Here is a 16,570-nt window from a genome sequence, read left to right on the forward strand (position 1 = left end):
TCCAGGGGCAGTGCAGGGGAATAGTGGTGAACAATAAGGGGGATGTATAGGGGATACACATATGGGGAAGGGAGAGGGAAGGGAATGGGGGCTTAAGGAAGGAAACAAGGATGGGGAATAACGTTTGAAATGTAAGTAAAGAAATATATCTAATAAAAAAATTTAAAAATATCGTTCCTCCAAAATTGCTGGAATTCAATAAATGTGCAGTTATAACCGATGCTTTATTATAAGGAATGCAGAGGCATACAGCTCTGTGTGTCCTGATCGCTTTTTATATTCCTATACTGAATGTTTTTATTTCCTCTAATGTATTAGAGAAATACTTGTGTTTCTCCTTTGTTTGTCATTATAAAGGAAGCTAAATTTGTGAGCACAAGGATAAAGCAAGGATAATTTTCGTCATGTATGTGGGATCCACAGAGCACGATACACTGTCTACATCAAGAGCACAGTTTCCTGTGCAGTTCTGGCTGGCTGTGAACTGATGGTAAAGCCTAAGCTGCATGAGACTTGCAGAGCACCACTGTTGCCTTATACTTGTGCTGTTACAGGAGGAAGAACCACACACGACTCAGGACGGTCTTGTGAGTGAAGGGTTAAAGGTCACATTTTTATTTATTGGCAAAAATTGATTTATTCGAGAACACTTTAAAGTGGGGAGTCAATGAGTTCAATGTATATAGCCTTAAGAATATAGCATATTAATTAAAAAACTAAAGTTAACAAATAAATACCAAAACTTCAAACGTAAACAAATAAAACCAAATGCATAAAACCAAACTTCAAACTAAAAACAAATATAACAAGTAAATTAGTCAGCATTCAATTCCTGCTGATTCTTCAACATATAACTCCAGCCTGTTGCTGGCCTTGCAAACACAGCAGAACGGCAGGTAAGATGGTAAAAATCTCCTCAAGATGAATGTAGACCTGCCTCACTTGGAGTGGTTGGTTGTTGATGGACAAGTCGTCAAAAGGTTAAACGTGAGGCGTGTTCCTGGCCACATCTCAAGGTCTTTCAAATTTAGCCCAAGATTGGTATGGTTACAAGGACTGAGATGTGGGAGGTGGTGTCAATCTTTGCACCCTCAGTGCTCCTGGTGGACAGTCCTGTCTCTGAGAGCTGTAATCCTGCTCTGTGCCCTGGGAAAGCTTCTGCTGCAGTGTTCAGACCTAGGGGTGGAAAAGGCCTGGTGAGAACCTGCCATGTCACTTATCCCATACACAGCAGCACAATTCAGCAGGATAATCCAGGATGATCTTTCATCTGAGGTCATTCTCTCATGCCCAAGAGAGAAGGGTAAGAGATCCCACAAGCCTGCATATTTTCCCAGCTTTTAAAACTGCTAAAAATTAAACAGTGAACAGCAGATAATTCCAATCATACGTATACATTATATTTTAATATCATGTAGCAATGTCTCAATGTCAGATGAGGAGAGATATGAACAAACTAGAAAACAATAGGAAGGCCTTGGAAGTCTGGCCATCACTGAAATGAAGACTATTATAATTCCTCCAGTGCAGGAATATGCCTGGGGTCCACATGACAACCTCAAAATCTGTAAAGACCCAGAGGAACAATATCTCAAGAAGTACATGAACACTGAAGTGATATTATACTTGGCAAGAATATGCTGCATGGAAATCTTGCCGAGGGTAGGCATTGAAGTCCAAAGGAGATACTCATGCAGAAAATAAACTATACCACTCCTTTGTTTATGTGTATCGTAAAACTATTTGTGGGGAGACCTAAAGGCACTGGGCTCAGATAATACAAGAGAGCACAGACTGGAGGGATCAGTACACAATAGCCAGAATCTCTATGGATCACATACACTTCATGGACGGAATTTCTTTTAAAATGGACAAGAAAAATATTCTGAGCTGCTCCTAGGTGACAGGTGCTGAGAACTATGGAGAAAGTCACACACCCAATAAGACAGTTTATAAGTACAGGGAATCTACTTGGGTCCTCTCATCCTGTGCTTTCAAATCCTCTCAGTGACACCGAAATGATGCTGCATCTTCTCAGACTAGGCCTTTTGCTCAGTGACCAGTTTTTGCTGATTCAGGGGGTCCTGCAGACTTTCCTCCATTTTCTCCTCATCCTGGTCATTAGAAGATTATATTGTCCATGGAGACATACATGTATACAGACATAGACAGACAAACACCCAGACATACACACTTTTGAACTCACCCAAATATATTTGTTCACATATACAAGCAGAGTAATTTGCAGAATGTGGTTAGTTTCCCAGTTAATGGTAATAGAAGGGATCACCCAGTCTACTATTGTGGCATAAGAAAAAAAAAAAACCTGGAGTGGAGTAAGTACACAGTGAGCATAGCCTAAAGACAGCTCAGCCAATAAAGTGTATTCCCCTGAAAATCAGAAATTAGAAATGTGACATCTAGGCCTGTTAGCCAAGCCTGCTTAGCAAGGTCACAAGGCCGTGCACAGGAGGCTGATTTCAGGCAACAGAGCACTGGGGGGGGGGGCAGGTGAGCCTCTTCAGTCCTCTGCTCACTGTTTCCCAGTGCATGCAAAGTGAGCTGCATTTTCCAATATGAGGTCCCTTTACCATACAGTACCTGACAGGGGAAACAAACTACCAGCACAAACAGCTAGGAAATCTCCATAACCACAATCCAAGGTAAAACTTGTACTGGGATGCTATCAGATATAATTCGAGTAAGAGAAGGCTAATTCAAAGCCAAATGCTGGCAGGTATAATCAAACTCAGCCGCAGTCCATGGAAGGGCTGGACAACATTGTACCTTTTCACTTTCTGACTGATGGACATCTGGGTAATTTTGCTTCATGGCTGCTCTGAGGTGAACCACTAAACACTAATATGCCACAGTTTCTCTGCTCACACCTACTTCTTGTTCTGGAATCGCTGTGTCAAAAGGTTGAACTTTCACAAGAGTTGTACACAGCTTCTCACAGGGCTACCCATTTGACACCTCCAGCAATGTCTGAGGGTCATCACTGTTCTAAACCCTCTTTACAGATGATTTTCACTCAGATCAAATGATTTTGAATAACAATGGTTAAGAGTGCCACAACACAGCACAGGGTGAGTGCTTTGGACGATTTTGAGCCTAAGTTTCTGTCTGAGGCAAAGATGTGATTCCACCTCAGCATAACTCCTGGACATCTTCTGCTTGCAGATTCAACTCTAAGCAAATTAATCTTTCAATTAACAAATTCCAGTCCAAACTCCAAAGCCAAGGTATATTCAACCAAGTTTAGGCCAATCTGGAAAGAAAGTGGTGGCAGGTAATGATTAACATAACCAGGATGCTGAGAAGACACAACAAGCCACATGACCTTCCAGTGTTACTATACACCGAGAGCAAAGAAGGCAGAAGAGCTCTGAGTCATCAGTTTCTATACTGAGGTATATAGATTTCACACAGCAGCCTCTCCTCACATCCCTGTACCCTATTCAAGTTTTCTCCAAGTAATATCAATATTTATGAATAGTTTTCCCAGTGTAAATAGTTTGAATAGTGATCAAGACCCCATTAAGAACAGTTTAAAATGTAATTGGAAAGATTATGTTTTCTCTTCTTCTTTCTCTCTCAGAGTGTTTGTGGTGTGTGTGTGTGTGTGTGTGTGTGTGTGTGTGTGTGTTAGTGTGTGTATACTTTTACATGTTTCTAAATATGCACATATAGACTTATACAATATATATAAATATATATATGTGTCTGTGTTCAGAAACTTGATGACTTCACACACACATGTGAAAAAGCACACATATACACACACTTATATATATAAGACCCCCATATCACAAACAATTAAAACAAACAACTTCCAAAGTACAATATGCACCATAGTCATAAACATGATCACACATATATGTACCCACAAACACACAAAAAACACCCCCCCACACACACAGAGTCAGAGAGAGATGGAGAGAGGGAGAGAGGGAGAGAGGGGGAGAGAGAGAGAGAGAGAGAGAGAGAGAGAGAGAGAGAGAGAGAGAGAGAACAGAAATCATAAGTGAGAAGCAGAAAAGAATGGGGAGGCCATCATGCTGGAAGAACAGTTGTTGAATGCAGATGAGGCAAAGGAAATGTGTCAAGTGAGAGCTTAGACACTGCTATCCATCCCTTATAGAGTAAACCTGTGTAGGGAATGCACTTCTTGGGCACACTAGGTTGAGAGAGCTGGACAAAAATATCCCTCTAATCCTCACACATCTCACACAAACCCTCACCCTGAGAGAAGTCTTTCCTACATCCCTGTTCATCCAGTCAGCTCCAGGACATAAGCCACAGGAAAGAACACTAAAACACTGACATAAAACAGGACGGACAAACTGCTTCTCAAGCTCTGTCACTAGAAACCACGATTTGGACAGGCAGGAGGGACCATTTTCAATGTACGGGGAAAAGGAGAGAAAGTTCACAAGCCCCATCATGATTGACAATGAGAGCCATTCTTTTGGCAATTGAACTGAACTCTAATCAGTTCTGTGCACTACAAAGACGGCTACCTCATGGCATCCCTCTAGCATAATGGCATGTAAGTGTGCAATGTGTGATCAACAGATCCCCCTTAAGGAAATGCATTTTCTAGTTGAGCAGGAGGATTTGGTTGTCAACCCTCCAGTTTCTTGCATGAAGCTAACATCACAGAAAGTTTTGTAAATGTTCAAAGAGATGAACAACTGGATGAGACCCAGGAGAGTGTCTGGATAAGGTGGAGAAAGGTTAAACTGGTTTGACTTGGTTTATGCTTAGATATCAGGAAAACCTGCCCTTGATGCTTCATTCATCCTACCTGAGGCTGCTTGTTACACGGATTTTCATACTGGCTTCCCCACAGAACCTTGTTGTTTCCTTAATAGACTCTTCCAGTGCAATCTGTTCCCATAGAAGCTCCCTGTTCTCATGCCGTGCTCTCTGGGCATTGTTCTTCAGCTCAAACAACTCAGTTAGGAGGGGGCAGAAGCTGCGGCTGAGACACAAAGAAAAAATGGTGACTCCCAGCCAGTCTCCAACTTCCTCCCACGTCTCCAAGTCCATTACTTCTTCTAGGGTCCTGATCTGAAGAGAGTCTCAGATTATAGTCCAAGTCCACAGTAGCCATGGAGCATGACCTAGAGACAGGTCAAATGGAGAAAAGAGCCACATTCCAGAAGACTCAGGGCACTTCTCAAAAACCTGACACCATTGATTCAAGTTTTTCCCAGAAGAGGACTTAATCCCCATGTGTGCTTATTTGTCCATTTTATTAGAATGTCGCTTGGAGGCCAATCTTTCTGTGTCCTGTGTGTCCTAGAGCCTTCCTTAGACACAGGCTTCCTTGTCTGCTTCAAACCCTATAAAGCCTGATCCTACTTTACTTCAAAGATAAGAATGGGCTGACACATGCTGTGCCCTGTGCTGGGGTCACAACCTTGTAAGTTACTCACCAGTACCAGTCATTTTCCAGTGTGAGGTGTGTACATTTGACCAAAGCTCTATTGACCTGCTCGCTCATTTTCTTCATGTCGGTCATCACTTCCTGGTGCTGCATCGTGAGCATCTCAGACTCAAAGTTGTTCCTGTGGTAAGGCATGGTCCAAAGATGAAATAACATTATGAATGAAGGATTCAAGAATTACATGAATTCAGACTGAATCCTGAACTACCCCAGCCTAGGACATGCCACGCCCTTGCTTCTTGGTACTGGGTCATTTGATATTTATTAAGTTTAGTATTGTGAACACGGAGACAGCAGTGCCAGGAAACAGAAGGAGGGAGCTGATTTGCTTGAGCTCCCTGAGGGGGTTTGAAGGAATAGACTAGCTTGCCAAGAACATTCGAGGACCCTGTGTCACAATCCAGGCTCCAACTTAAGCCCATGAAGACTATTCTCCTGTTCTTAGGTAACAATTCTCAATCATAGAATCTATTGCTACATGAAAACCCAAAGGAACATGAACAGTATTTACAGGGAAAAGAATTTATAACACGCACCAGGAGATTTCCATGTGCGTCCACCTGAGCAGATGTGAAATGTTCTACTGCTCACAGTGAGGCTCTCACCCTCATCATTATCATGCCATGGAAATTGACACAGGATAATTCTCAGGCCAAATCAATACATAGAATACCCAGATCTTAAGTGATACACACAAACACACTCACACATGCATACACACACACAAACTCACACAAAACACTCTCTCTCTCTCTCTCTCTCTCTCTCTCTCTCAAATACAATTAGAATGCCAATTAAATATAAGGATGTGGCATTATCTCCAAATACAATGAATAAAATCAGAGAAAACCAATGATCCCCTGTTGTCAGTCCAGTCACACACTGTGAGGCAGCAAGTGGGATTGGGTCCCTCCAGCTCATCACAGGACCTATTGAACCCAAAGCATCTCCACGTCAATTACAACAATGATTGGTCATAATCAGAGCACCTAGAAATTCCCACAAGCCAACACCTGTCCAGTCTCCTTAAACCACACAATGAGAGCACACACACTACTACCCTCACTCTCAGCAGTGATACAATCAGGCCACAGGCTATGATTTACGTTTGTAGGAATTAAAATAGCCTGTGCCACCATCCCATTCCCATCTGAACTTCACATTCTGATGCAATCAGGAAAGTGATTTTGACCATGAGGACACCCTGGAGTTGTAGCCTACTGTGATGTGAGGAAATGTGGATTTAACAGAACTTGCATTGTGACTACCTGTCATTTAAATTCTTTCCCGGGTAATCGGCCAGGATACTCCTGAGTTCATCTCTCTCCTTCTGCATCTTCTGGAGAGCAATTTTGATGTTCTCTAAACGCTTCATTCTCTCCTCTTCAACAGGTGTCGTGGAGGGTTGGGACGATGCCTTCTGATCAAACTCTGTAGGTAGATAAATACCAGTAAACAGGCATATATGTGGACACAGTGTCAAGAAAAACTATGCTTACTCTAAACAGAAGTCTGAGGATGAACAGTTCTACAGATACAGTGAATCCCTGACAGAGCAAGAAAGCTATCTTTAAGCTGAACTCAGCTAGTTCCCTGTTCCCACCGTCAGAGCCATATGATGACATATGCCATCATAGATATAGACCACACCTCCTAAATCCATTCCTCTGTCACTGAAATTCTAAAGCTGGCCTAAACAAGAAGAATTGGAGGACCTTCTCAGCTAATGTCTGATGTGAGGCAGGTAAGTCCTTGAGTTCAAACTGCTTAACATCTTGAATCCCTAATCATGTGTGTTCAAGGACAAAGTAACTGAGACCTTGATATATGACCAGGAGAGTATCCCTCTTGGCATCAATTACCCAAGTAATCTACAGGACACTGCTGAGAATGAAGTGTTTCAACAGCCGATCCTGGAAGAGACACTTTGTTATTCTTATAAAGGCTCATCCTGGTATTCTTTGACACTGCCCAGGACACTAAAGAGATCCAAGGAAAGCCCCTTGACATATAACAGTTCTTGGTTTTCTGTCAAACTAATGATCAGAAATTATTGTGTCTGGGTCAGCCATTAGGAAGACTGAGGCTCTAAATCATACGTCCTACTCCTGGAAGGACCAACACAAGCCAACCTCCTCCAGGGAGCTCCCCTTGCCCTGCCCAGTACTCACTTGACCTCCTCAAGGACCTTTCCATTCGTCTTCTTCTCCAACGTGATGGAAGGCTAGCCTCCCTCTGCCTTGGTCTGGTGCCTGCATGGATATGATTGTCCCTCCGAAAGAGACTGAGGATCCTGGAGAACATGCCTCCTCGGGAACCCATTAGGAAATGAAGGGAAATCGCTCAGGCAGTTGGTGTCACCACAACACTGCTGACATCACAGAACATTCTAGTGTCTCCTGGATACAAGAGAATTTCCAAGGAAGACACTACCGGTGATGTCACTGGGAAATGCCATAGCTTACTTGCTAACTACCTCCACCCAGACTGACCAGTTTCTGCAGTGGCTTTTCCAGAGACTCACTTTTGAGCCAGGGAACACCCATTCGCTCACTCTCCTTCCAGAGCTTCAGAGTTCTCACTCCTTCATTACAACTCAGTTGCTGAGGAGAGGGAGAGTTGTATCAGGCCTTGAAATGGATAGAACATCTTGGTTAACAGCCAAAGATCTAAAGACCGTGGATGAGGGATATTCTTCTTCCTGAAATGTATAAATCCAGGGTCCGTGCATGTGACATATAATCCATTTGCCACAATTTTTACTGTTCCCTAGAGGCCAATATTTTTTCCTACTCCTTTAAATGTATGCAAGCTGGACCTGTTGTTTCATGGATTGTGCCTTGAGAGGGGTCATGGTTTCAATATATTCACCCATGTTTTTTCCTGAAATCTCTGTCTTACCATCCCATTTTGTGCAATGGAAACTCCCTTTTCCTGGCAAAAAAGCTTCTCAGGTATAGAGCAAACATCAAATTGTAAACTTTCTGTCCATTCTTAAAGTTAAAATCCCCAAAGGTGAGGGAGGAACTGAGACCCAAGCGAGAGCCATGGAGGGGCAGAATGCAGAGGTGCTGCTGGCCAAGGAAGAGCAGGAGGAAGCAGAGAAGCTGTAGCACATCATGGTGCACTGGGAGCTAGAATTGGAGTTCAACCTGGGCAACCTGCTGGCTTCACTCTGAGGACCTACAGGGTGCTTAACCATCATTTATAACTCAGTATCTGGTGTCTCTCTGGCCACCGTTGGAACTGCATTCAGAGGAACCACAGACAAAAGTCATCCAAAGAACAATTCACCAAAATAAATAAAAATTAGTACATTTTTCTTTCAAAAAGGCATACAAATGTATGGTCAAGTCAAACAAAACCCAAGGAAACACAAGAAATGAAATATTTCACAACAACCCAAGAGTGCAAGAAACAGTATAAAAACAATCTCTTAGGGGTTGGGAATTTAGCTCAGTGGTAGAGCAAGGCCCCGGGTCGGTCCCCAGCACCAAAAAAAAAAAAAAAAAAAAAAAAAGAAAGAAAAGAAAAGAAAAAAAGACCAATCTTTTAAATCTATAATAATTCTATATGTATTTCTTGAAATAGCAGTTGGAGGAAGCAGGCTGTCATGCTCTTATAAGTTCCATAGCCTCATCAACCCTTGTGACAATCTACACCTGTTTGATTTTTTCTTAAGCACAGATATGTGTGAGTTAGAATTCCGAGGTCTGTCTGTGATCAGACTGTAAACTGTAGTCAATGTAACACTGGCAATCATTAGCCACAATCTTCAAGTTTCCTTTGTAACATCAGAGCACTGCCATAACTTTGGAAAGCAAAACTCACCCTCCACCAAACTATCCTCCAAAATCCAGTCTCTCCAAAACACCAAGTCCATTCCTCATGCTATAAAGTATGACGGCCAAGCCTTGCATATGAAGGATCGATATTGCAGGCTCTAATACCTCACCAAAGAGACATTGCCCTAAATTCTTTTACAAGTCCGGTTTCCATGATAAGAGTTATATTAAAATATTATCCCAATCTAGACCTGTTTCCCTGGGTTGGCACATGCCACGTGTTTTCTCGAATGACTCCTTTTTTAAGCCAACATTCTATTACAAATATTACAAATTTTCAACCATACCCAATAACTTAAAAGCCAGTCACTTATAGCCAAGACATGTAAAGCTTATTATACATTTAAAACCAAACAGAAAAAAATGAAGTGACTACACATATCTTTAGTACTTAGATCAAACACCATTTTTACTTCTTTAGCTGTCATTTTAAAAGAAGCACCTTGTTACCTGTTGATTCCAAATATCACAGTCAAAGATTTCTCTAAGAGAAACAGCTAACAGCTCCATTACCATAGAAGCTTTGAAGCTGCTGGCACCTTTAAGGCCAGCTAGTGTAGACATTGAGCCAGCCCCCTGGGGAGCTTCCCCAGTGGATAGACCTAGGCTCCTAGCTACATTCCTCCATTGAGGCAGGATTCAGTCAGAGACACACATGGCAGTTAACACCAGAGATAACCAGTTATCTAGGATGCTGGGCTCCAAAGGTCAATTGAAACTGTTTTATTTATTTGTTCCTTTCTTGAAAGGACTTAAAACTAAATCAAGGGGGAAATCAACCAGCATTTAAAGTTTTCACCATTTTTTCTTTTAAACATGAAACACAAAACATTCAAGCAACAAGAAGCACAACCCAGACATACATTGACATCCATGGACAGCTTGGTGCAACAAGGACAGACAATAGACATAGAGGGAAGGAGCTAGATGGTGTCCCACCAAAAGGACGCAGATACCCTACCTAAAGGACACAGAACCAGAAATAAGCACTTCTCCAATAGGAGCCAGCAAGGAGGCAGGATGTCCCCAGGAGAGCTCTTAAAAAGCTTAATCTCACTTTCCTTCTTTTGCCAAAGCATCTGTGGAGAGTCTGGGAGGAATGTTTTTCTCAAACCATTTTCTCTCTTGTCTAGGGTGTAAACTGTCTCTAATCAGGGTCCAAAGACTAAAAGCATCGATGAGAATTAACTTTGCTTCTCTAGATTTTAGCATAACTCTAAAAGAACACGTACACAAAAACATTTGACCATTATTACCTTGTCCCTTTTTACAAGGTTTACTCACCAGTACCCCAAATCTTTATTTTTCTTTGCACGTGCTTTCAATGCCCACGGTGCTTCTGTATCCTGCTTACTGGGACCTTTCCTGGCCCATTTTCCCCAATACGTCCCTCCTTCACTGGCCGGCTTCCTGGGACCATCTCGTCAGGTTGTCCTCTCTTTTCCAATCTTGGTGGGACCTCCATTTGATGATGCCTGTGTCATCAGGACACTCAGAACCGGGCATAGGCCTATAAGAGTTAAGAAGAAACACACACTCGGGTCATTCATGTTAAAAGAAGGCTGTCCACGCTTTACTGAGATCTCCTTATATACCAGAGGCAAAAGCCGTGGAAAAACAATAAAGCAGGTGAAAACCCCAACCAGGAAAATAGGAAAACAGGAAAAATCTGCATCGTGGCAAGTCCCGGCCCCAACACAGGGGCGTAAACAACTTCTTAACAATAAGAAGCTGAAAGGCTCAGCAAGAGGAATGGGTGCCATGGAAGGTCCTGGCCCCAAATCAGGGACCGAGAGAAGCTGCCAAGGGTGTAAACAACTTCTGGCCATAGTAGGCTGAAAGGCACAGCGAGGGGGAAGGGAAACACTCCAAGGTAGGGCCCAACAGGCTAATATAAATATATATTGGAAAAACTAAAACACTGTATATGAAGAAAAATAATTAAAAAGTGCTACATATCTAAGCATAACATTCATAATAAAAGAAACTCAAATGACAGAAATTCATAAGAAATATTCATCATCCTTCTACATCACGCAAATGCAAATTAAAATTACTCTGAGATCACTTTTCACACTTGTCAGTATGACTAAGGTTAATAACACATGTGACAACTCAAGCTGATTGGGTTATGGAGCAAGGGGAACATTCATACTCTCCTGGTGGAAAGGCAAACTTCTACAGCAACTTCGGAGATCAGTATGATGGTTCTTCAGGAAGGTGAAAATTGTTGTACCTTAAGATACAACTCCAGGTCTCATGTCCAGATGTTGATTCATCCTAGAATACAGACCCTTGCTCAACCATGTTCAGTGAAGCTCATTTATAATGCTTAGAATTTGGAAATATTTAAGTTGTCCCTTAACGGATGACTGCATAAAGAAAACATGGTGCATTTACACACTGCATTGCTGCTTAACAATTACAAAAGGCAAAAAGGAAGCATGCACTATGCAGGACAATGAATGGATCTAGTAAAAGTCATTCTGGATGAGACAATCCAGACTGAAAGAGACAAATGGGATACATATTCACTGAAATGTGGGTGTGGGTGTTAGCTGTTGATTCTTCAATCTGTGTGACTGTATGATCAGTTTAGTGTGAGGGTCTAGGGACGTGGGCCAGACTGTCCTCATTTAGGGAAGTACAAGTTCACTCATGGATTGCTGAGGGACACTGTCAGGGATAGGAATGTGAAATGTGAAGAGACAGGGAGAGGGCAGCAATGGAGGGAACATAGAGAGGGACAGTAAAATGAGGCGTTGTATCGAAGCCTAAGAGAGTAGAAACACTAATTGCTTTTTAAATTGTTTTATAAAGGTAACTAATGATTTATTATGGGTGCAAGGAGAGAAGTTAAAATGTTGATTGTGTTCATCTATGTGAAATTTCAATAATAAGTAAGTCACAACAGTTATGGATTTTGACTTTCAATGAACCTGTTACAGATAATGAATATCTAGTCCTTATGGAGACATCTGTCACCATCTATTATACACTAGTCATTTTATTTGTTTACATTTCAAATGTCATCCCCATCATTGGTCTCTCCACTTTGAACCCCCATACCCTCCCAATCCTCTTTGTTTCTAAGAGGCCACTCCTCCACCTACCTACCCACTTCCACTTCACCCCTCTAGCATCCCCCTGCTCTGGGACATCAAGTTTCTACAGGGCCAGTTGCCTCCCATCCCAGAGATGTCAGATGAGCCAGTTGTTGCTACACATGCTCTACACTATATGTATCAGGAGCCATGGCCGGGACCACATATCCTCTTTAGTTGGTAGTTTAGTCCCGAGGAACTCTGAAGGCTCCAGTTAATTGATATTGTTGTTCTTCATATTGGGTTCCAATCCCCTTCATCTCCTTCAGGCTTTTCCCTAACTCTTTCATTGTGGTCCCCAGGCTTAGTCCAATGGTTGGCTGTGAATATCTGCATCTATGTCTTGAACAGAGGCACATGGGAGACTAGAAGGAAGCCTCAGACTCCAAAGTAAGGTAATAGGATGTAATTCTGTATTTTCCCAGAAGATGGCGACATAGGATCCTTTTCACAAACTTGTTTCTCACTATCCTCTTAGTTCTGTCCAGCATGTCAGGAAAGTTCCGCAATGTGCTCTGTGACTGAAGATCCTTCTGCTTGCTGGAACTCGATCCGCTGCGTGGAATACTCTCGATCGGCGATGGGCGTCTGGGTCGGTGGACGGATTGACTCCAGGAACTGAGAATGAATGGACTGAGTTGAGCAGACATTGAATTCATCTGAGTGGTTGGCATCTCCAGAACCTGCAGCTTAGCATCCATGGATCCAGGAGAGCACAGTGTGCAGGGCTGAAATCAGATTCTGTAATGGAGAGGCGGAAGAAACTATGGTTTTGAAGTATTTGTTCTTTTTGAAAGCACAAAGTGGGAGATCAGTTAGTTATCCTCTTTTTGCAACATCTTACTCTGAGCTGCAGGACATATCCTGGGGGATATTGCTTTCCATATTCAATGGGCTTTTCAGAAATTCCAGTTTCCTGAAACGGCATGGCCCTACTTTGGTGGACTGACTGGTAGGAAGTGGAAAGGTTCTCTGAGGGGCAGATGAGGAAAGGCCAAAAAAAGAGGAAAGAGACAGCTATGAAAGGGCTGCTGGTGGGTACAAGGAAACAACAAGCACATTTCTCAAAGCCCTATTTTACTATAGCACTGTGGGAAGCATAACCACAAGCTGACAGAAACAAATTGTTAAAATAAACAATGCATTCATTCCCATCCCCCAAACTACCTCGTTTTTATCCACCAAGGTCAATAGAAATTTAAGCCTCAAGTACACCTTCTCTTAAGGTTCCATACCTCAGCAGGCTGAAAAATCTGCCAACAGGCCTTGACCTACCTTGACTATGCCTAGCAGGCAGACCTTCTCTCTCTTTCTTTTCCTCTGTTTGAGAGCAGGAGCAAATGACTTTATACTGTGGGAGGATTTCCATTATCAACAAACATAAATTTTTCGAAGTCATTAAAGCTAGAAGGCCAATCATTGATGGACAGGTGTGGTCAGGTCATTCTACCTAAACTATCCCATGGAGAAAAGTAAAAGTGACAGCCATACCTGTGTTTAGGAAACAAGATGTCACAGGTGATTTGAATATGGGTGCTGTGTGGGAGAGAGGAGGTCATGAATCTAGCTGGAAAAGCCCACTCCACTTTTAGATGTGTTTTGAAAGACATATAATAGAAATTTAACTGCAACAAAATTTTGTCAGCAAATGTGCTCTAATGATAGGTGGTTAGGTTTTGTGGGTCATATTGACACAGAAACTGGATTAGTGGTAATATCTTGGGAAGTAGCTTGTGTTACAAGGAGAACTTCAGTTATCCCTTGCCTAGGCCATCTACTGTCTTCTCTTCTCTTTTTCCTCGTTCACTCTTCTATCTGGGCTGATGTAGCAAAAGGCTCTTCCCAGAGACAAGTCAAAGGAGAATTAAGGTGACATCTTTAGCCTGTTTTCTTATAGACACATTGGACTGCGAAGGCTGTGAGGGAACCAGGCGGGAGGAGACTGCAAAAGGCAGAAGGAAGCAGTGACTGCACTGGTCGTGTTTCCCATTCTGTCACAGAAGCATTTTAAGAAAGGAGGGTTCCATTGGCTCAGAGTCGGGAAGCACAGACTCCATCCTAGAAGGGGTGAGTGTAGCCGTGAGAGGTGCAGTTGGTAGAAGTGGACTGGCTGGCAGGATGTGAATGAGACTCTTACCATGTGGGTGGAGCAGGGAGCAGAAATAGGGAAATTCTAGCTCTTAGCTTCCTCTCTGTGCCATTCAGTGCAGGCACCTGGCCTGAGAGTTATGGTGTTACCACCATTCAGAGTTTGCTCTACGTCGATTCTCTCCCCAAAACCCCTCAGAGCGACATTCAAAGGCCTGCTTCACTAACACACTAGGCAATTTTTACCTTCCTCAAGTTGTCAGTGACCAGCAGCAGAGCAAGGCAAGAAGGTTGCACGGCCATTTAGAGGGAGGAATCAAGGAGTGGTGTTCGTGCAAGCCAGAAGAGACCTACAGGAAAGCTGGACATCAAAGAGCCACACACATTCTCTCATGGATTCTCATGGTTTTCCCAGGGTGAGATTCAGATGCATGTGGTAGCTAAAGGCATTTCTGGCTGAAGCCGGTTTTCCTATGTGACATTAGGAAACAGTTGTAATAAAAGAAAGTTTCAAACAGCAAACTGTTCTGATTCTGATGGACACAAGTCTGATACTAGGCTGGAATTCTCTTCATAACTTTCGATACTTTTGAAAATAAAGGATAGATAGTATAATGTACTCGAATCCTAAAATACTGTGAAGTATGCATTTCATAAATATGCATTACATGATATTCAGTTGAAATTGCTGGGAATTGTACTTTCTTCTATCCCTATAACCACTTGGCTCTGGACAGAATTACTAAAGAATATGATGACTTGGGCTGTGTGTGTCTCTGTGTGTCTTTGTGTGTTCTGTGCTTGTGTTTATGTGTGTCTCTGTGTTTCTTTAGGTATTTATGTGTTTATATATTTATGTGAAAATGGAGGCTCTGTCAACTTATGGTATTTTTCACAGTAGCTATTGTCCACAGTGTTTTATGAGATGAAGTTTTCATTATGGCAGATGGAGTCAGAGAGACTACAGAAAGATCAAAGTATGGGGTTGGGGATTTAGCTTAGTTGTAGACGCTTGCCTAGAAACCGCAAGGCCCTGGATTCGGTCCCCAGCTCCGGAAAAGAAAAAAAAAAAAGAAAGAAAGATCAAAGTATAGAGGAAGGGGCAGGGAAGATATCACAGCAGTTGAAATCACTTACTGTTCTTCCAGAGGATCTGGAATTGGTTCCTGGCAACCATACAAAGACTAACACCAACCTCGATAGGCAAAGCTGTCTCCCAGATTCTGCCCACACTTGACAACCTCGTGATCCACCCATACAAAAGGCAAAACGCAGATCCGGGTCTAGTGGCTAAGAGTGACATTGACTATCTAATCCGGAGGGGAGGAGGGTGGCGGCCAGCAGCAGCCGCAGCGACAGGGGCGTCCAGAATACTCCAGGCCACCTCCCTCCCCACCCACCACTTGTTTGGGTGGCTTTAAAGAGTTGAGTAAAATCAAGCTGGTAACCAACCATGACTGAAGGAGGATTTGATCCCTGTGAATGTATTTGCTCTCGTGAACGCGCCATGAGAAGACTCATCAATCTGCTCCGGCAGTCCCGGGCCTATTGTACCGACACAGAATGCCTTCGGGAATTGCCAGGGCCCTCCGGTGACAGTGGCATCAGCATCACTGTGATCTTGATGGCCTGGATGGTGATCGCTGTGCTCCTCTTTCTACTGAGGCCTCCTAACCTGAGAGGCTTCAGCCTTCCTGGAAAGCCCTCCAGTCCTCACAGTGGACAGGTCCCGCCAGCCCCTCCTGTGGGCTAACATCCTGGTGTGGGAAGCAGCGATTGTTTGACACCCTGCAGGACCGAACGACTGCAGAGAACCTGGCACTACCTGTCTCTCCTTTTCCATCTGCAGTTTGGATGGTATTGTTTTCATGAGCTTCTAGAAGTTTCACTTGCCAACTGCCTTTGTTTCCTGTGTTGCCACAGTCCTTGTTTACAGTATACCTGAGTAAACGATTTCTTTGAAAAGTCGAGGGCTATGTTGGTTGGCCTAGGCTTAAACATTCCACTCGTTCTCCCTGGAACACTGACCATAGCGTCTGTGGTGGTTTCTGGCCCAACTGAAGGAAAATTAAGGTTTC

The 16,570-nt window shown here is 43.0% G+C and overlaps 1 protein-coding gene and 1 pseudogene across 1 annotated transcript; one reads left to right on the plus strand and one right to left on the minus strand.

The window, feature by feature from the left end:
- Nucleotides 1-585: 585 nt before the first annotated feature.
- Nucleotides 586-7,768, minus strand: LOC134482176 (uncharacterized). Its single transcript, XM_087586957.1, has 5 exons — nt 7,627-7,768; nt 6,724-6,886; nt 5,445-5,576; nt 4,811-4,987; nt 586-1,176 (listed from the first exon to the last, which is right to left on the minus strand). Exons 1-5 carry the CDS (start codon nt 7,757-7,759, stop codon nt 1,092-1,094), a joined length of 690 nt encoding a protein of 229 aa, XP_087443083.1. The 5' UTR covers nt 7,760-7,768; the 3' UTR covers nt 586-1,091.
- Nucleotides 7,769-15,945: 8,177 nt separating this feature from the next.
- LOC148000707 (small integral membrane protein 14 pseudogene) lies at nt 15,946-16,245 on the plus strand (annotated as a pseudogene).
- Nucleotides 16,246-16,570: the final 325 nt, after the last annotated feature.

The sequence above is a fragment of the Rattus norvegicus genome, chromosome 15 (assembly GCF_021556685.1).
Source record: "Rattus norvegicus strain SHRSP/BbbUtx chromosome 15, alternate assembly SHRSP_T2T, whole genome shotgun sequence".
Taxonomy (NCBI): domain Eukaryota; kingdom Metazoa; phylum Chordata; class Mammalia; order Rodentia; family Muridae; genus Rattus; species Rattus norvegicus.